General features: G+C 43.5%; 1 protein-coding gene across 2 annotated transcripts in view; it reads left to right on the top strand.

Annotated features, from left to right (window-relative positions):
- The window catches only part of TBXAS1 (thromboxane A synthase 1), a 267,511-nt gene that overhangs the window by 59,396 nt on the left and 186,169 nt on the right, over positions 1-21,946 (top strand). For both annotated transcript variants that reach the window (XM_048502133.1, XM_048502134.1), the window contains exon 3: positions 12,998-13,091. In XM_048502133.1, coding sequence (XP_048358090.1) covers positions 12,998-13,091 — 94 coding nt within the window. The remainder of the gene's footprint in view (positions 1-12,997; positions 13,092-21,946) is intronic.

Below are 21,946 nucleotides of genomic sequence, written 5' to 3' on the forward strand. Positions count from 1 at the left end.
GCTGCTTTGGACTGCATGGCATCATGTCCTGCTTCCTAAATCCCACTCTCCGGGGCTCCACCCTCAAATCCTCAGGTATTTCCACATTTCGATTCATCTGCTGGCATCTCCAGGAACATAAAACATTGACTGAATTTGCTCAGCACAGGAAGGATATTGCTATGCCAGTGTAATTATTTCTGTCAGTACATGTTGTGGTGGCATAAAGGGAGGAAAGAACTCGGACTGATCCTGTCCAAGTCAGGGGACATAAATCAAGGTGCTGGTAGGGCTGCCAACTCTGGATTGGAAAACTCCTGGAAATTGGAGGGTAGAGTTTAGGGAGGGGGATAGTGTGGGGATGGTAGAAACTTGGCAAGGTATGACACCATAAAATTTGCCCTTCAAAGCTGCCGCTTTTCCAGGGAAACTGATCTCTGTAGCCTGGAGATCAGTTGTAATTCCAGAAGTTGTCATTCCAGAGGTCTCCACCCTCCACCTGCAGGTTACCTTTCAGAGGCATACCTAGGCAAACTGGAGCCCTGGGCAAAACCCGAGTTTGATGCCCCCCCCCATGGGTGGCCACTCTCCTCCACCGTGACCAAACAACAAGTCACCATCACATTATAGAACATCCCCCAATTCACAAATCTGAACACAGCAATGGGCCATGCCACACAGCAGAAATAATTTTTGGAAAATATTTTCAAAATGCTTTCAAAATGTTTTATTACTGCTATGAAAACATTTTATGGTGTTGTATCCAGTCCCCCCAATTGGGGGAAACAGCATCGCTTTCAATGTTATTTAAATTGGGGACCCCAGATTCTCCCTTTAAGGTGGATTTAAAAGTAGAATCTGGGCTCCCTAGTTTAAACAAGTGATGCTGGAATCCACCCCCAAACAGCATCCCTTAGAATCCCTGAAATTTTGGTGCTGCTAGCCTAAAATCTACTCCCCCTGCAGGCCAAAAACAGAAAAAACACTGAAAATACAAAATCCCCCACAAACGAACCTGCAATTTTGTCGCCCACCACAAGGTGGTGCCCTGGGCAGCTGCCCACTTTGCCCAAAGGGAGGAACGCCTCTGTTACCTTTAGATGCTAAGGTTGAAATGATCTGAGACCAGGATATATAAAACACTGCATTGTGCCATATAATCCTGCCTAGTATTTAAGATTTTTTGAACTAGCCCTTCTCCATGTGCCCCCACCCATAGGGACCTGCAGCGACAAGGGAAATGGCCTTTTCCATGGTGACACTCTGTTCTGCCCCCCCAAGTGAATTTGTTTGTGGTGACCTGTACTTGGCTAGGACTCACAAGCCAGGTTCAACAGTTCAACAATAGGTTTATTACTTAAGAGAATTAAGACCCTAACTCCTCCCTTGGGTCTGTCTAAATCAGAGTACTTGCTTGTCTTGAGCAGGTTTGAAGTTGTAGACTGTGTCTTCTCTTGGCTGTTTTCAAGAAAGTCCACTGTGTCTTGCTTTCTTTCAGTTCTTTCTGTCCTTGTCTGGTTCTAATTCCTGTTAACCTTAATTTGTGCTCTATGGACCCCACCATATACGTCACGAATATTCCAGTCTCCAGCTACCCTTGGCACCTTGCTCTGACTGACTGGCTAGAAGTAAAACAGGGAATTGCTGGGTAAAAAAGGAAGACTGCCTATTGGGAAATGTCTTAAAGGGACAGAGGGTAACTAAAATACCCTCCCTTAGAAGACTTAACAATGAACTAAACCCATGCTAACTATGGGGAAACTAAAGCTTAATGGGGAAATAACAAAAGCCCCTGTGGGGGCATGACACATGCTGTTTGCAGAACTCCCTGCTATTGGTGGTTCAATTGGTATCTGTCTTCATGGTTTTAGGTACAGGTCCATGAGTATAATTTAATAGAGGTGTATATTGTCGCAGGCTGGATTTTCAAGGCGGTGGCAACTGTTGATAGGGAAATTCTTGCAGATTTGGAGGTGAAGCCTGGGGAGAGCAGGGTTTGGGGGAGAGGAATAGCGTTCCCAGGTGCCTGCTAATGGTGGGCAGTCACCTACTGATTTCTGCCATTGCCCACCCACACTCACCTGATTGGCAGGCAGAAGCAGGCCAGCTGAAAGTGGGGGGGGGATGGTTGCAGTGACATCACTTCTGGCGTGATGCAAAAGCACTAGCATCACACCTGGGGGGCCTCTAGTCACTCCCCTGTATAACTTTGCTTAGAGCCTGTCTTTGCACACCTGGATTAAAAATATGATTTCTTAGGAATTTTCAAGCGTCAGGTCTTTGTTTATTTTTAAATGAATCTGTTTTTTTACAATGTGGTTACCATGTTGTTCCAATTGCTATTTATTAATGAAACATACCTCAGAGAGGTTTAGAAACTGTTTCAACAAAAGTAGCTCCATCTTTGGAAGTCTGTAATGGCTGGCTGGCTGAGTTTGCTTTGAGGCTTTTGGAGGGAAATGGAGATACAAATGTCATGAATGGGTGATTGACCAGGTTGGATATCTTGACATTTCCATTGCCTCTGCCTCCCCAATTCAGTGGTCTGTCCAAGTATATTTAATCTCCGGTCCAGATAATCTGCTAGGCCCAATGACTCTTTGTACAGGTTTATCACCAGCTACAGCTTGCGGGCAAAACAATGGGAACTAACGGCAACTTCAGATGGTGAGGCTATAGAAGTGTGAGTTTCATAAGTGCCGCTGAGTCATCTTTCCTGTTTGTTCTGTTGCATAGACCAGGTGTGAGTAAATGATATTGCTCAGCCTTGCTCTTGCCAAGTGCCAGCAGCTGTAACTGAAAAAAAACCCTCCTTATCTTTATTCCTGATGGTCTCCCCTACTCCTTTAAATGTTATTTTCTATTCTGACAAAGGAAGTACTTACCACATCACTCCCCTGGGCAGCATTAGTTCTAAGTCAAAGAGTACTTGCCCTGACTCATGCAGGGGATATAGTGTGAAAATAAAGACTACCTGCAAACAATTAAGGATTTTCAGAAGGTAGTCGTGTTGGTTGATGGTGGATTCAAGTCCAGATTCAAGTCCAGTAGCACCTTAGAGACCAATAAGATTTTCTGGGTATAAGATTTTCTTGGACTTTCCCATGTCTATGGTGACCAGACGTCCTGCTTTTGGCGGGACAGTCCCACCTTAAAACAATTTGTCCTGCGTCCTGTGGGTTTTTTGAACTGTCCCAATTTTTGGAAGGCTGCCGCACTGCCTTCTGGGGCGCGCCCCAGAAGGCAGTGTGGCAGCCTCCCGCGCACGCTGCAAGACGCCGCCGTCAGGAGCCGCGACTCGCCTTCTGGGCATCTCCCTCGCTTCCCCGCCTCTGCTATCACAGGGCAGGAAACGTAGCGCCCCAGAAGGCAGTAAGCGCCTTCCTGTGAAGTTGTGTGCGCATACGTCACGCTTCGCCCACCACTCGGTTCCAGTTTACAAAGGTGACAATCTGGTCACCTTATCCTAGTCTGTCACCTTTACCACTACACCAGATGTATAAATTATAAGCTTAGTAGAACCTAAACTGGGGCAATCATTTTTTTTTGTCTCAGGACTTCAAACAGTCACTGGATGCCAATGAGATTTGGTAGTTTCTCAGGTCGAAGCCCCGGGAAACAAGAATGCAAAGAACATACAAGCTGCATAGTTGGGGTAGCTGTTTTGTTTCTACTAACTTTGGAGATAAATGTTATAAATAAAATAAATAACGGTAATTAAAGACAGTGAGGTCAAGAATTCTTCTGTGTTCTTTAGTCAGTTTTTTGGGGGGATATTCTGTTGATTGCAGGAGCCTCCAAGACTAGATTAAAAATCTATATTTTATTTGTTCATTTTTAGTGTGCCAGAAATATGCAATGTGCAAATAATGTCAAGTCCAAAAATAGATTTTCACACATCCTCCAATCTTTGACAGCAGAAAACAGGTACTTGTATATTAAGAAATATAAGAGTTTTGCAGTAAACCGCATAGTGATGAGGAGATGAAATAAACTAGCCCCACCAAAGAATTTTTGAATGATTAATGACAAATTACATCTTTTCCCCTACAGTGATAAAATTATGTTTGTCTTTCTTCTAAACATCTGCATGTGTTTATTGAAACAGAACTTGTTCTCTAAATATTAAAAAAATCAGGAATGTTAAAATGCTGTACACATTAGCCAAGTTGGACAATTCACCTCTCAAGAATGATATGCAGCCCTGGGCCAGCCAAAACCACAGATTTTATGAGAGATGTTTCCCTATATTAGATATAAACGTGGTACATATCAACAGTTGGTACTCACAGAACTTAACTAGATGTTGTGAGGGACTGGGTATTCTCCCTACTATGCCTCATAACATCTAGGTTGGTGATGGTTCGCCAATGATACGTGTGTCAAAGATGACACACCACAACATTTTGGGTGACACACCAGCGTTCACCAATGCCCAACAACAACTATTCTCCCTGTTTTCAGATGAGTCATTTTTGTAATTATTTGATATTTGTTTATATAATATATAGCACCACATATTATTGGACTGTATTTTTTAAATTAAATGAATATGTAAAGAGCTGTTCCTCTTTTATTTGAGACAGGATGGGGGAGGTGACACACCAGCAGAATCAAGGAAGACATTTTCTGAATTTTTGACACACCAAGCCCAAAAGATTTGCCGTTACTGGTCTAGGTCAAGGGTTCCCAACTCTTTGGAGCTTGTGGACACTTTTGGAATTCTTACAGTGGATGGTGGGCACAACCACAAAATGGCTGCTGCAAGAGGTGGTGTCAAGCTCCAGATCTCAGAAAAGGAAGTCATGCAGAAGTCTAAGAGTAACTGTTCAATATTGCTGTCATCTGTTTAACAGGATGTTGAAATATTTTCTTGCATACGTCCAGCTTATTTTCAGTCATACAGTCAGAGGTGGGATCCAGCAGGTTCTCACAGGTTCCCGAGAGTAGGTTACTAATTATTTGTGTGTGCCAAGAGGGGGTTACTAATTAGTGATTTTGCCATGTGATTTTTGCCTCAGTTACACCCCTCCTCTCAGCAGTAGCGCGCAGAACTTGAAGCAGTCTAGCAGGAGGTGCACCGGCATGGGTGGCAGCCTGCACCTGCGTGCATTTGTTTCCCGCCCAAGGACCGGCGCAGCGGCTGCATCCTTGCCACAGCCCTGCCCAGGAATGCCCCGCCCCCAGAATGCCTGGCCATGCCCCCTGCTCCTCAGTTCCCTTCAGCCTTGTCCTTACTATTGGCTTACTGCCACAGTTTGAATCCCACCGCCATGGGAACCTGTTACTAAAATTTTTGGATCCCACCACTGCATATAGTATATATCCTTGTGTTATGGTGAAAGCTGCCACTGAAGCAACTGCTCAAAATTTACATCACCAATCAGACTTCTCATAGCCAGTCAGAAGCCCTGATGAGAAAAAGCCTCATCTGGCCTTGCCAATTTCTGAAAACACTTGAGGGGTGCCAGGAAAGATGTCTGTGGGCACCATAGCTCTCACAGTCACCATGTTGGAGAACCCTGGTCCATATTAATGCAGTTCATAGATGTATTTGCATTACACATTGTTCTGGAGCTAACAGCCAGTGGAGGTGGGGTGTTTGTTTGGTAGTGCGGTATAGAGCACAACAGTGTTTGCTTCACTCTAAAGAGGAAGAAGGAGAATAATAATAGACTGGTGACAGCTTGATTTCTTTCCAAGTGCTGGTGTAATTCTTAATAGGTAGGCTGTATACATATCATGTCTGACAAAAATCTGTGAAAGAATCAGCAATCTGTATTGTCCAGATTATCAGTCTTCCAGAAGTAAACCTATGGTGCAGTTTCTCTCCTTGTTATTTTTGTGGATAATGTGCTATTTTAATTTTTATTTGCCAGTCCATCTTTTAACTGAGGAATGGGCAAAATTTATTATGATGTACTCAGAAGGGTTTTTTAAAGTTTAAAATGCAATTTCACTAAGCAGTATAAAATTTCATAACATTTTTTCATCATGCAATTACATGCCTTAATTATGTAATTCGACATCTTAATTGCATAATTAAAAGGACATGATGTTTCAGCTTAATTAGACATCCTAATTATTATGCAAGTTCATATCCTAGCACTGCGATCCCTTTGGCAAATGTAGAACAAATGCTGTGTTTTCAGCCATTCCTACATGTCAATAGGAATAAATTAATTCCTATTTGCAAACATAAAGATATGCGTGGAAATAGGAAGAAGCTCCTGACCAGCTCCTGTAGCCTGAAGCTGTGTTACAATGTGTGTAACAAGTCTGTGCTCTTCCATTCTCTGTAAACAGCAGAGCTGGCCGTTGAGGCAGAGAAATTCCACTAGTGAGACCCCAGTTCCCTATCAATGGGGATAAGCAACTGGTTTGAGGTAGAAACCCCAAATGCAAACATAAAACTGCTCCAGGAGTCATGCCAAAATTGCATTTGTGCATTTTCTTTCTCTTTCAAACATATACACATACACCCCTCTTACATTGTTCCTATTTAATGCCTATTTTGTCACCCACTTTCAAATTGGACCTAGTTGGCACCCTGTCAGGAGAATGGAGGCAAGTTAGTTGTCATCACACCAGCACTTTATGTCATTTGCAGTTTTGTGCTGGAAGTGATGTCATCGTGTTGGCACAAATCTCTAGGACTCACCCTAAACTGAATGCACCAACCCCTCCCTACTTTTTCCCCTACTGCCCTGTTGAGTGGCTGTTTGGAATGGGAATCCAGCAGTGGTGGGATCCAAAAATGTTAATAACAGGTTCCGATGGTGGTGGGATTCAAACAGTGGTGGCGCCGCACACACGCACCTACAGTCCCTATTGGGCAGGGAGGTTGCTTTAGTAACCCCTTCTCGGCACTCAGAAGAAATTAGTAACCACTCATATATGTGCAATAAGGGGGTCTAGTGTATAGCAGGAGACCTTCTGGCCTGGATTCCAGAGGTGGGATCCAACCAGTTCTCACCACTTCTCTAGGTGAGAACTGGTTGGATCCCACCTCTGGAATCCAGGCCAGAAGGTCTCCTGCTATACACTAGACCCCCTTATTGCACATATATGAGTATACTACACATGTAGGCCTATTCACTCTGGACTGGTTCAAACATGATCAGCAGTGCCATCATAGGAACTAGTAGTATGGCTATTTCTGGTAACACTTCAAAGAAATATATCACAAAATTGAATATGTAGTAGTTTCTCACAAGTCGGGTTGCCAACCACTAGGTAGCACTTGGAGATCTCTCACTATTACAGTTGATCTCCAGAAAACCAAGATTAGTTTCCTAGGAGAAAATGGCTACTTTGGAGGGTGGATTTTATGGCATCACAAGTTACAGCCAAATTATGGTGACCCCTTTTGGCAAGAGACTGACAGAGGTGGTTTGCTATTGCCTTCCTCTGCATAGCAACCCTGTTATTTCTCATTCAAAATACTATCTGCCTCCTCCAGTTTTCCCAACACAGTTTGGAATCTTACATCACAGTTTTATGCTTTACAAACAACTTGTGACATGAGGATTTAAGTGCATGAAAGAACCCCTAGTGTGGTCCTATGCCAGGGGTCGGCAACTACCACCCAAAGAGCCATTTGGACCTGTTTTCCATGGCCCCAAAGATCTACTGAGCCGGAGAGGTGGCTCCGCTCCGGTTTGGCCCCTCCACTCACCTTTCCTTCCAGCCCTGGGAGGTGGAGGCGCCAAGCAGGGAAACCCTCTCTGCCTGACGGAGCAGGCAACCACCTGCTCCATGGGGCAGAGGGGGGATGGCGGCCATGGCCTGCCCAGTGCCACCGCCTCTTGCACTGTGGGAGGCAGCAGCACCAGGCAGGGAAACCCCCTCTGCCTGATGGAACAGGCAGCTGCCTGCTCCGTGAGGCAGAGGGGGGATGGCGGCTGCGGGGATGGCAGAGGGGGGATGGTGGCTGCTCTGGAGGGACATGGCCATGCTACCTTCCAACCTCCAGGGGTCGGAGGGCAGCATGGGTGTGTCCCTCCAGCCCTCCAGAGCAATGCTGGAAGGAGAGGTGAGTGGAGGGGACATGAAAAGCAGCGCCCTCATGCACAGAGCCACCTCCGGTTCGGCCCTCCACTCACCTTTCCTTCCAGCACTGCTCTGGACACGCCCACAGTACCCTCCGACCTCCAGGCCATGTGGAGCCACAGCATAAGGCTGAAAGAGCCGCATGCGGCTCTGGAGCCACAGGCTGCAGACCCCTGTCCTATGCAAATCACTTGCCCCCACTTAATCAGTGGCATGCCATGGAGCAGATATATGGCTTCTTCTGAGTCTTCTATGTTTACCTGCTTGTGGCAATTACTGCACATGTGTAGGTGGGAAACAACCAGCACAAAAAGCTCAGCTACATTTTACAGGGAGCACACAGTTAATGTTCCTGTTTTTATTTCTTTGTCTGGCAAAGTGTATGCTTCTGAAGCCACATGATTGTGACATAAGGATGCCAGCTTCCAGGTGGGATCTGGTAGCCTGTGGAATGACAGCTCATCTTCCAACTAGAACTCAGTTCACCTGGAGAAAATGGCTGCTTTGGAAGGTGGGCTCTATGGCGTGATACCCCTCAGAGGTCCCTGCCCTCCCCAGGTTCTACCTCCAAATATCCAGGAGCTTCTCAACCTGGAGCTGGCATCTCTCATCCAAAATACTGGTGGCTTCTCATCCAAATACTGACCAGGGCTGACCTTGCTTTCCTTCTGAGATCTGACAAGGTCAGGCTAGCCTAGGCCATCTAGGTCAGGACTTGGCAGGATGATACAGATGGATACAGATGACCAAACCATCCTGGGTTAAATTATCTCATGACCTTGGTTATCTAAATGGACTTATCTTCTTAGAACAGGATATGCATGTACAGGAATGTCAGTGTCTTACTGAACAGTCTAAAGAATCATGTTGCATTTTTCAGGTACAGATTAAAAAATAAGTTGGCATTTGAGGGGCTATCTTTAAACCAGCCCTCCCTTGATTGTTCTTGTCTACAACAGAGCCAATATAATTTTCACTCAGATGTTCTTGCCCAACATGCTTTACACATGAATTTTCGTTTCAAAATACCCCTGAAAAGAGTCTTAGACCCAATTTCTCCATACACACGAAACCATGTAATTGGTCACAGGGTGTTTGCTCGGTCACAGGGTGAGAAAGTTGGGAAAGGGACATGGAGGCTTCTGTCAGTGATAGTGTGACATTTCAGAGGAAAACCTGGAAGTGACATCATGGTTTCCCCCCAGAAGTGACTTCAATCCCCTCTAGAAATCTGTCTGGGTTTTACTCGCAGAGTTTCTACCAATTCCTAGAAAGGTGTGATTTCACTTTGCCCATTGGCCCAACAGCCATTTTTAAAAAAGTTTTCTTTCCCGCTGCTGTTCAGAGGGGTATCGGGAAAGAGGAACTGGGGGCAGGAAAATGCATGCCCCACTGGGCGACTGGCAACATTACCCAGTTGTTACTTGATGGATTGTATCCTATTGCATAAAACCACCTGTTTGTGCCATATTCCACATTGCAAGATCATCACATTCAAACCGATCCTGCAGAAATTTGGAAGGACTCATTTCCAGCCCTATACTGCATTATGTTAAACAACTGAACATGGCACAGTAATATTTGATTTATAGTCAGCTTCTCTCCCTGAGACTCAAGGCAAATTACATAACAAAAACAATGTAATAAGAGCAGTTATAATGCATATAAACAGCAGTACAATAAAAGTCTACTGAAGTATATGTGACCAAGAATGATGGAAAGTCAATTACTTTGATTTCCTCTTTTTCTAATGTGTTTTTGCCCACCGTTGAGCATCCTTAACATCACCTTGGCAGTAGCATAATGCTTTCCTGATACTTCTCAGATGATTAACATGATAACATGATAACATTCTGTCCATGAATTCATATCTCTTGTTGCTTTTGAAAGATGGAGCCACGTTTCCAAAATGTCACCCATGATTGAAGATCATAGAATCAGAATTCAGAGGAATGCATATGCCATGACCTGATCCCTGCATATTTTGCAATGGTCCCATTTTACCAAGGACAAGTTGCTGGTGTCTGCCCTTATTTGGTTGCCCTTCTGATCGGCCTGGGACTATCAATGTTAGAAGGAGTTTAAGTTCACAGTAGTGATAGTTAGGAACTTTACTGGAATTACCAGAGCACCAGGCTACCGCAGCGTGCCTTTAGACAGAGATCAAGGTATCAAAAGATCTGATGGGAAACCTCAAGATGGATAAATTATGTGATAACAGTTTGAAACATCTTATCCAGAGAGCTTTCTGGCAGAAGCCTAAAATGTATAATTAAACAGTCAGATCATATCTTATCCAGTCTTTCTGCTGTCCTGGCACACTGAGAAAGCATAGATATCTTAGGTTTTCTGACTTCTGTTTTGCGGTATAATGAAATAATTTGCGAGTGGGATTCCTCTTTAAACACGGTATTTTTCATGATAAATCTATGTATGTCACTAATGGAAAGGCCATCTTTGGATCAGTTAAGGAGCCATTTTGAGCCCACTACTTACTGTAAATAGCTGAACTGCAGATTGTCAGTGTTTGTAAAAGGCTGGCAAGTTTTTATAGGGTTTTTTTAAAATGACATTTTAAGTGAGATCACAGTCTTACTGTGCTTTGAAATGGATTTGACATGTTAACTTTGACAAGTTGTAAATTGTTTTGTACTTGGGTATTGATACCAGTTTACCACAGGTCTTTTTTTTTAAAAAAAAAACACTTCTTACCGCCATTCAGTGCAGAGTTTACCATCCAAAGTCACCATTTTCTCCAGGGGATCTGATCTCTGTGGTCTGGAACTCAGTTGTGATTTTGGGAGATGTCTGGAGGTTGGCAACCCTGCTTTCAAACCATCTTAGCTATGCTATGGTGGTAAATTCCATGAGTGAATTATGTGTGGTGTGAAGTACTTTCTTTTGTAATAATATTTTTGCATTGTCAAAAGCTTTCACGGACACAATCAACTGTTGTGGGTTTTCCGGGCTGGGCGTCCATGGTCTGGTGGTTTTAGCTCCTAAGGTTTTGCCCACATTTGTGGCTGGCAACTTCAGAGGCATGTCATGTACCATGGGACCACGGCCACAAAGCCTGGAAAACAGCAGCAGCCAGCTAATAACATTTTATTACATTTTATACTGTGTATTAATGCCTTACAAGAAGTTGCCTTGGAAGCCTTTTTAGGCTGCATATAGCAGACACAAATTAATAATTTTCATCTGTTGACAGCTGCAGACTTTATTGCTGTTCACTGAAAATGTGAATATATTAAAGATGATGTGAGCATGGATGGCATATTTATAAACTATGGGTTTCTGAGGCTTATTGGGATGGCTTGCTTTCTCTTTAGGAAATGGGGCCTATTTAAAGGCTCTCACACACTGTCCTGAGCAGTGTGGTGAATGGGAAGACAGACCAGGATTTTGTTGACATATCATGACTTACTTCAGAGAAAGTGTTTCTGGCCGTCAGACAGCATTGCCCAGCCTGCTCAAGGGCAAGAGCCAGACCAAGGTTTCTAACTTAGGGATAAGACAGAATTGTAATCAGGAAGCCAAGTCAAGGTCCATTCCAAGAAAACACTCTGGGTAGGAAGCATGGGATGAGATGGTGAGAAGTAGAAGTGACAACACAAAGATACCCTGTGGTACAAACTTAGTGGTGTTTAGAAGTACTGCTACTAATACAACTATTCAGTGTGATATCACCAATGTGACATCACCCAATGAGTATCAAGGTTTAGGATAAAAGGGAAACTGACAACCCTAGCCCCCTCAAAGTATACGTGCCCCCTCTCTGTAACATTTCTGGCTGTAAGTGGGCCTGACTGTCTATATTGCTTGTGTTCCAGCAGATCTGATTTTCAAGGAGGCACAAGTTGTCCAGGGAATAACGCTTCTGCTCAGATTCTAGTATGTTCCCTTGTTGTAGTCTTCATGGTGCCACTATATCTGTCTAGCAAGGGATGAGTTTTGGGTCTTGGCAGTTCAGTTGGGAATTACTGCCAATGCACACTCTTGTAAAGCATCATGCCAAAGATGCTGGTTACCTTATTCCACAGCAGCATCCACTACCACATTTAAGGAGGTGGGCTTTTAGATTTCGGCTTTCAGTTTTCCCAAGTAGTGTCTTGCAGTAATTTACTGCCTGGTGATTGACTAATCATTTCGTCAGCACATCTTAGCATAGCTGATGACTGCATTTTGGCACCTTTGATTGTTGAAACCTCTAAGAGCTCTTACCCTATCAGATACTGTTTGGTAATGACAGCAGAACAAGAGGAGGAGGAAAGCAAAACCAATGTCTTGTAAAAATGTCCTTTCCGAATATAATTGTGTTGCTTCACATCTGTTTAAAATTCAGTGACTTTTTTCACTTATAGTAATGTAACTGAAAGAGTCATTAGGGTTTTGACAATGGGATCTAGACCGGAGGGTATACTGTGATGAAACTTGAGTCTTACCAACAAACTGGATCTCATGCCTCCCACAATGCAATTTGATGTTATCATGTCTATTGAATAGGAAGGGGAAACAGTATGGAATGTTTTAGAAGAGCTGTTGACCATCACCCTCCTCAGTCTCCATACCAGAAATGAACCAAACCCACACAAGCGAAAAACTGTGAGGTCTAGAGTTGTCTTCTCTAGTTCCTCATGATCAACAGAATCAAAGGCAGCAGAAACCTCTAACAGGATCCACAGGATGGCATATGCCTCATATAGATTGCTATGAGGAGATCATTCATGATGTATCTGAAGGCTTGAGATAAACGGATACTACAACCAGGAATCAACATCCAATGCAGGCTTCTATCTTCCCAGTCCTGCCATCTCCTTCTAAGGGAAGGAGATCTCACATTATCACTTTGCTACTTGTTCTTGTGCTGTTTTCCTCTTAGTCTTTGAGTTTTTTAAAAAAATCCCTTTACTATAAAAAGTTTAATTATAGCATGGCACGATGCTTGTTTTTCATTATTGTCTAGGTACTCGACCTCTGCATTTTCCAAGCTAGAGAAGGTGGGCATTCGTCATCCTCCGCCTCTGCCTTTCATTGGAAACCTGCTATTCTTTCGTGAGGTAAGAAGTGATGTGAATAGTGTATGATTTTTTTTTAAAAAAAATGATTCATACCTGTGACAAAAACCCCTAAAACTTGCTAAGATTTTAGAGTGTCACCCAGAGTGTCTGGGAGCTTGTGTCTCTGGAAGTTCCATTAGAATGATCCATTCATTTCCATTCCATGGTTCATCTGGCCAGACTTAATCCCTTTTGAACAAAGGACAATCCTTTGGCCCAGACCACCTATTTGTCATGAAAGTTCAGAGCCATGACCAGGTGTCTGATAGAAAAGGGACTATGTTTTATACTGCTCTATTGATAACTGTAGCTCCCAACATCAGAGATACAGCTTTGCATAGGATTTGCTAAAGCGGCTTGTCATTCTTAGAAAAGAGGCTGGCTTAGGTCCAATTCCATTTGGTATAAATACCTGGACATTTGGAATGTTCACTTGTGTTTAATTTTCAGTCTTCAGCAGAAACCGGTTCCACGGGAGGTAGGGTAGATGTTAATGATCCCTTCAACCTGCTTACTACAAGGAATTCTATACATGCTCTAAGGAACCTGCTACAGATTAGGTAATGGGCATTTAACTGAGGAATCTCATTGGGTGATGTCACACTGGTGATATTATACTGATTGCTTTTCATTAGAACCTCTCTGTGCTGCTGTTGCTGTGTGCCTTTCCCTGTACAGTGATTGTTGGGTTTTTTTGCCCATTGTCTTCCCCATTTTGAAATCTAATCACCTTTCCCCTCTCCCACCTCTCTTTTATAATAAACCTTTTTATATTGAAGACATGTTTGTGGGCTTTGCTTAGTGAAATGTATTTCTCTGGGATATTTTTCTTCTTCCCTACATGCTATACTGCACAGGTGCTACAATGTTGGTTATAAGATATTTCCTATGGCTTCTTCCCTGCCACTTTTTTATGTATGTATGTATGTATGTATGTATGTATGTATGTATGTATGTATGTATGTATGTATGTATGTATGTATGTATGTATGTATGTATGTATGTATGTATGTATGTATGTATGTTTTTTAAATCCTGCCTTATACAAAGGTCTTTGGGTAGCTCACAATAAAATCAGAACAATGAAACATACTGATAAATATGTCATTAATAAAAAGTAACAATATAATATGACAATAAAAGCATCATAAAGTTAAATTGAACACCCACTCTCTCACCTCCAACCCACCCTGGACCAGCCACTGTAGAAGGACTTCCAGAGAGGCTAGACAAATACCCAGATGAAAAGAAAGGCTTTGCCATGTGCCTAAACCTATAAGGGTAGGCACCTGGTATATCTCCAAGGGGAGAGTATTCCAAAGTCTGGGAACAATCATGGAGAAATCCCTCCCATGCGCCCTCACCCCTGCACCTCGGCAGGGGAAGGTATCATCAGAGTGCCTCTCCCTGTGACCTCAGTGCCCGGGCAGGTATATATGAGTGCAGGTGCTCCTTCAGGTATGCAGGGCTGAAGCCATTAAGGCTTTGTATATTAACATTAGTATCTTGAATTGGGACTGGGAGCCAACTGGGAGCCAGTGCAGTTCCTTAAGGACCAGTGTCATTTGCTTCTGGCCAGATGTACTTGCTAACTTCCATGTGCTGAATCAGCTTCTGCACTGTTTCCAAGGGCAGCCCTATGTAGAGTACAGTAATCCAACTGAGAGGTTACCAGAGCATATAACACTGTGGCCAGGTCCCCTTTGTCCAAAAACATGTGGAGCTGGTGAACCAGACAGAGCTGATGTAAGGCTCTTGTGGCCACTGCCGCCACCTGAATTTCAAAGGATAGTGATGAATCCAGGAGCATGCCTAGGTCTTGGACTCAGTCCTTCTGGGGCAATACAACCCTATACAAAACTGGGTACTTCATGATCTCAGAGAACTGGGGGCCCAGAAAACAAAGAATCTCCATCTTGTCTGGATTCACTGTTAGTTTGTTGGTCCTCATGCAGTTTATAACTGCTTCCAGGCAATGGGTTCAGCACATGGAGATGGAGTGCTGATTCAGATGAAATGGAGAGATAAAGCTGGGTGTCATCCACATCTTGAAGGCATTTGACTCCAAATCCCCTTATGACCTCACCAAGTGGTTTCATGTAGATGTTGAATAGCATAGGGGACAGGACCAAGCCCTGAGGAACATCACAAGGAAGCTTCCAGGACTGTGAGAACAAGTCTCTCAATGCTGTCTTCTGGAACCAACCCCAGAGGTAGGAGGAGAATCACTGTAACACGGTGCCCCCCAAGCTCATTCCCCAGAGCTGGTTCAGCAAAATACCATAGACCAGTGGTGGCGAACCTATGGCACTCCAGATGTTCATGGACTACAGTTCCCATCAGCCCCTGCCGACATGACCAATTGGCCATGCTGGCAGGGGCTGATGGGAATTGTAGTCCTTGAACATCTGGAGTGCCATAGGTTCGCCACCACGGCCATAGACTATGGTATTGAAAGCCACTGAGAGATCAAGGAGAAACAATAAGGTAGTATTCCCCCTATTTTTCTCCCAATAAAGGTAATCCTTGTCATAATCACACCTGAAACCTTCTGACAAAAGTTGATGATATCGTTCTAATACTGCACTGGAAGGGTGCCTTCTCAGCAGGTCAGTCCTATTCTCAGGAGGTCCTAGGTGGCAGGTGACCAGGGTATTTTCAGGGAACCCTTCGTCTAAGGGAGTTTCCCAGCAAGGAAAGGCACTACTTTCTCCTTCCTACTGTAACCATATCTACACACGTGTCTTTTGGGCCTCTTGCTGTTGAAAATAACGTAAACATTAGCAGCCTGTAGGGGCTTAAGATGGTACAATTTAAAAGGGGAGACTAGCAGTCATTAGGGTTGCCAATTCTGGGTTAGGAAATTCCTAGAGATTTGGAGATGGAGCCTAGGGAGGGTGGCATTTGGGAAGGCTTGATAACCCAGTGCGTTATAAGGCCCACCTCCAAAGGAGTGTGGTATAAGATCCATTCTCCAAAGGAGCCATTTTCTCCAGGGGAACTGATCACTGTAGTCTAGTTGTAATGCTGGAAGATGTTCAGGTCCCATTGGGAGTCTGGCAATCCTATGGAGTGGCAAGGAAATCTTAACCCCTTGCTGAAAAATCACTGTCCCTAAGCCAGAGGCATAGGGGGGCAAAATGGCACCCAGGGCAAAATGGTGCCTGAACCCGCTCCCCCATGCCCCCACAGGGCCCTGTCCCCCATGGCCACTCCATGGCCACCCCTGTGGCTTACCAGAGGCAGGGTGTGTGGCTCAGGGGTAGGGCCCTGCCCCTGAAACCCACCCCCTGGTCAGCATGGAGGTCCTTCTTTTAGCAGGCCCAGTGCTGCCTTGGACTATCTTTTCCCATTATGGTGAGCATTTCAACAACATACCCATGAGCCTTTGCTAAATATGCAAATTGTAATTTGCATATTTAGCAAAGTCTCAAGTGTATGTTATTGAAATGTTCACCATAACTGGAAAAGATAGTCCAAGGCAGCACTGGGCCTGCTAAAAGAACCCCTGCCCACTCCATTGGGCAGAGAGTAGCCACGATGGGGTCATCTGCTGCCTGAGGGGTGGGCCAAGGCCTGCCTCTTGGGCAGCAGTGTGTGTGTGTGTGGGGGGGCAAGTTTGCGCCCCACATGTGACTCCCACAGTGGTGCCCGGGGCATTTGTTTCCCGATGTTCCCTTGCCGCTACACCACTGCCCTAAGCTACTTTCACCCCAGCAGGAGAGGAAAAAATGACTATTCATATTTTTAAATCAAATTGGGGCAAATGTATTGTGAAGACGGCAATTATATTATGCAGTGTAAGCAGTGGTGGGATCCAAAAATTTTAATAACAGGTTCCAATGGTGGTGGGATTCAAACAGTGGCGCCGCCGTACACACGCACCTCCAGTCCCTATTGGTCAGGGAGGTTGCTTTAGTAACCCCTTCTTGGCACTCAGAAAAAATTAGTAACCACTTCTAGAGAAGTGGTGAGAACTGGTTGGATCCCACCTCTGAGTGTAAGGGTACATGTGTGGGAACCTTGGTTCAATTCTAGTTCAGAATTCCAGTTTTTGGGGCAAACAAGCTAAAATGTACTGAAGCACCTGCATTTGGACATCATGGTGATTGGTAGCTTGAGCAAACCAGGAGGTGGAGAATTGAGTTCCCTGCATTAGAGAAGGAAGGAGGCAGGCTAAGGAAACTGCTTGTGTGAGCACCGCAACAAACTGTGTTCATGCCTGATCAAGTGTTTAATTGCAACTCCTTGTGATGTTTGAATGCAGCCTAGGATATGGGAAATCTGCTTAAGGGCCAGAATATCCATTTGTGAAATGAAAATAGTAAAGGACTTCCTCATGGGACTGTTGAGAGAATCAATTTAGTAAGGGTTATGGAACGCTTTGCAAAACTAAATTGCTATGGTAATGATGAAATCATTACTATTACACATTGGGTGGTATGAAATATATTAGTAATCTTGTCTCCCTCCTTCAAAGAGAATTTTTTTAAGTGCCTTGGTCATCCTTCGCAGGGATGTTTGTATTACACACTTCAATAATTTCCTGATGGGCTCTGCTGCTGTGAGAATTTGGCCAGCACAAAAATTGTTTTTCAATTAAAACTGTCAGAATTCGTTGAGCGGTTGCTCTCGCAGAAAGGAGGGTGGGGCAGAGGGAATACATGATAGGGCTTTACAAACTGCAGGTAAGGATGTATTAGTATAAGTGGCACTTTTAAAAGTCTTTTTGTCCACAAGTATATGTTTATTTAAAAATTGTATGAGGGACATGCTTTAATAGAATTTCTTTGCATCAGCATAACTAGACAGTATATAGGATGAAATCTCATGAATGTCATCATCATCAACATCATCATCATCATCATCATCATCATCAAATCCATCATGCTAAGGCTCATCCCACACATGCAAAATAATGCACTTTCAAATTGCTTTCAGTGCTCTTTGAAGCTGTGCGGAATAGCAAAATCCACTTGCAGACAGTTGTGAAAGTGGTTTGAAAACGCATTATTTTGGTGTGCAGAAGGGACCTAAGTAGTATATTGGGCAACAAGTGTTCTCCAGCATTTCTGGTCTTTGGTGATGTTTCATGACTTTTAAGCAGTTAAATTTTGTGTATTGTCAAAGGCTTTCATGGCTGGATTCAACTGGTTGTGGTGGGTTTTCTGGGCTGTGTGGCCGTGGTCTGGTGGATCTTGTTCATAACGTTTCGCCTGCATCTGTGGCTGGCATCTTCAGAGGTGTATCACAGAGGGAAGTCTGTTGCACACTGTTACACACTGTGGACACAGTGTGTAATACAGACTTCCCTCTGAGATACACTTCTGAAGATGCCAGCCACAGATGCAGGCGAAACGTTAGGAACAAGATCCATTAGACCCCAGTTACACAGCCTGGAAAACGCACCACAACCAGTTAAATTTTACTTCATGAAAGCAGATTTCTGATAAGAATTATTCTTTGTGAGAATTCATACTGAAACTAGGTGTAGCTGACATTCCCTCTGAAATCATTTTCCCCTACTGAAATTGTTTTTAAAATATGAAGCATCCCCTCCTCCATTTTGGATGAGTTAAATTCCTTTATACATTTGTATCACCTGGAAGAATTTATGTTGAATTTTACCAGCTCCAATGTGAAATTTATTGAAAAACAGTGCTAAAATAAGGGGGATTCAGATTTTTCCTGTTTGTAAAGGCAGGTCAAGTAAAATTGCTGAAACAATTGCCTTTCAAACAAAGGAGATTAGGATTTAGGTCCATCTTCCTCTCCTACATATAAAACTAGAAGCGGTACTTTTGATGTGATTAAATATGACAATTCTGCAAAAGCAAGTTTTCTAATGAAATGTGGGAGGACGCGAACTCTTTCCCCCTTTTCCCTCTCCCTGCCGTAAAACCTTTCCACTGCTTAATTCTTTTGCATTTGTTTTTGTCCAAACGGGGGTAGATGAGAACTTTAAAAAATAATAAAGCCACTTTTTTGTTGAGTAAACATGAAAATATTGGCTAGTGGCAAAGAAGCATTTCACTCTCCTCTACAGCTTTGATCTTGGTTGCCTCTGCATAAGCTACACAAAAGTGCATGCAAACAATTTACAGTCTCTGCAAGCTGTGCTTAATACTGAGACTGTTTCTTCCCTCACACTCCACTGGTTTGTGCCTCAAAACCTGTCCTGTTAAATCAAGTGTTTCCAGCACCCATATTTCTATGGCTCTGGTTCTTGAACGCAAGCACAGTTGCGTTCTAGTTCCAAATTTATTCTGGGACCGATTTGAGTTCCTCTGTGGAAACTTTGCCTTTTGCTTGCCTTTACTTGCTTATCAAAGGGCGCTTTCGGCAGATGTGGAGCAAAGAACAATTAGCAGTTTTTTTTCCCAGTCTGACTTTTTTTCTGTCTTCCCTGCCTCCAGCCCCCTCCATCCTCCCCACAGCTATAAAACAGTTCAGTGCAGCCAGACCAAAGATGGAGTGAGACAAAGGTCCTCCCACCCCTCTCTCACACAACCCCTCCCCATTTCCTATTCAATAGAAGTGGGCCACTCAGGAGAAGCCCAGGAGCTACAAGTAGGCCAGACAGGAAGAAAACAGAGCAGACAAAGAATATCCTGTCCACTCCGAAAGAGGATAAAGAAAGAGATGTCTCCATTAACATTCAAGGCAGGGAAGCGGCGTGCAGCCTCTCAGCAGCCTGGCTAATAAAAAGGGAGAGGGAGGAGATGTCAGGACCAGTTTATTATGGGAAATGGAGGAACATATAAGATAACGTGCAGATGTAAAGCATAGGACGTTTGCTTTGTACCAAGTCAGAGTGTTGGTCTTTCCAGCATATCACTGTCTACTCTGAGTGGCAGTGGCTCTTTTGGATCTCAGACAAGGGTCCTTCCTAGCAATGGCATCTGAGAGCCATAAATAGAGATACTGCGAACTTGGGACTTTACGCGTGCAAAGTGTGTGCTCTCCCATTGTGCTATGGTCCTTCTACTGGTCCATATGTACAGGCCCACAACCAGCTCAACAAGCATCTCGTAATTTTAAGGAGTCTCGTCATGTAAAAATCACAGTTGCAAATTCACACAAATATGTATGTTCATGGACCTTCTTAGAAATAACTGCACATGCTGGCTACCTACCTGCAGATGTCCCCAGACACTGTTTTGTACCCCAGGTTATCCACATTTAGGGGGTTAGAGTTCAGGAACCAGTACTGGGTCATAGTTGTTTTGTTTAGACTTTTCCTAGAATGTGGCTTCATTCTGTTAAATGATCAGGGGAAATAATCAGGAAAGCACATGTACCGTGTTTCTCCAAAAACAAGACAGTGTCTTATATTAATTTTTGCTCCCCAAGATGCGCTATGTCTTATTTTCAGGGGATGTCTTATTTTTCCGCTCCACAGCTGCATGCTTTGGTGATCTGTTCGACGGGCATGCTTCCAAACAAAATCTTTGCTACATCTTACTTTCGGGGGATGTTTTATATTTAGCACTTCAGCAAAACCTCTACTATGTCTTATTCTCAGGGGATGTCTTATTTTCAGGGAAACAAGGTAGTGACCTTACATTATTTTTCTGTCTCTTTCTATGTAGGTGTAGGTCTTTCTTGTCCTATGTGGTGCTTAGGTTTCACCTCCTTCCCTCATGCAAAACAAACTGGAGTATTTCCTCCCAGTCTTTACTCGATTCCTTCGCAGAAACGAGCATCCATGTGAAGGAAGAGACCGGGTAAAATAGACCCGGATTGTAAGATACTGATTGTAACCCCCTGTAATTGTGCCATTGATACTGCTTGTAACCCACTGTAATTGTGCCATGCAGAAATGGATCTATGAATTGATTTAGATTATCATTGTTCAATCATTAATCAGTTGTTGACTTTAAAACATGGGGTTCAATTGGAACAGTCACCTGTGAAGTGATACTCACTGCTGACAGCAGTGTTGTGAACAATACTTCCTTAATGAGGCATCCAAAATAATATAATATGTGTTAAATCAACAAACTGTTACCTCTGGTTATAATTATGTATGTATGTCATGCTTCTGTGGTGTGAGGTGCTTTGTAGTTTTCATTGATCCATACCACAATCCTGGGAGGTTGAAGACTACTGTTCTCCTTTTACAAGCCAGTGTGAGACAGTCCTATTTATTTATTTATTTATTTATTTATTTATTTATTTATTTATTTATTTATTTATTTATTTATTTATTTATTTATTTATTGCACCCCCATCTTTCTCCCTCATGGGAGATATCATTCTCTTCTTCTCCATACCCAAGGCTGCCCAGTGAGCCCACAGCTGAATCCATATCTCCATATACAAATATGAATCTAACAATTTAAACTGCTGACATTATCTTCTGCTTGAGAGGTTATACTATTTAGTGGCTTTATTATTTAACTATAGCCTATTAAAGTCAAGGCAGTCATCTAACTATCAGAATTATTAGCCTGCTTGTTCTGTAACTCACTAAGGTAAATCCAGTCCATCAGCCATGGATGAAAGACCATCAGGGCCAGATGGCTTTTCCTGGCATAAGTGTATGTATGGTACATGGGTGGGGCATAGGTACATCATGTATTCCCAGAACCCTTTGTATCATCACAGAAAGGATTTGGTGCATGCAGTTCAGATGGGTAGCCAATGGAGCTGGCCAGATTTCCTGCTATGGCAGGAGATGTCCCACTCACAGCCCTCATGGCTGTCAGGAGAACAATACAACCAGGACATTGGCTACACCACTGCATCACTTACAGGGGAAACCCGAAGTGACATGGCAGATGCTTCAGCATTTTAAGCATCTGCCATATCACTAATCTTTTTCACTGGAACTGACATAAACACACCAGAGT

The sequence above is a fragment of the Sphaerodactylus townsendi genome, linkage group LG06 (assembly GCF_021028975.2).
Source record: "Sphaerodactylus townsendi isolate TG3544 linkage group LG06, MPM_Stown_v2.3, whole genome shotgun sequence".
NCBI classification, from domain to species: Eukaryota; Metazoa; Chordata; class Lepidosauria; order Squamata; family Sphaerodactylidae; genus Sphaerodactylus; species Sphaerodactylus townsendi.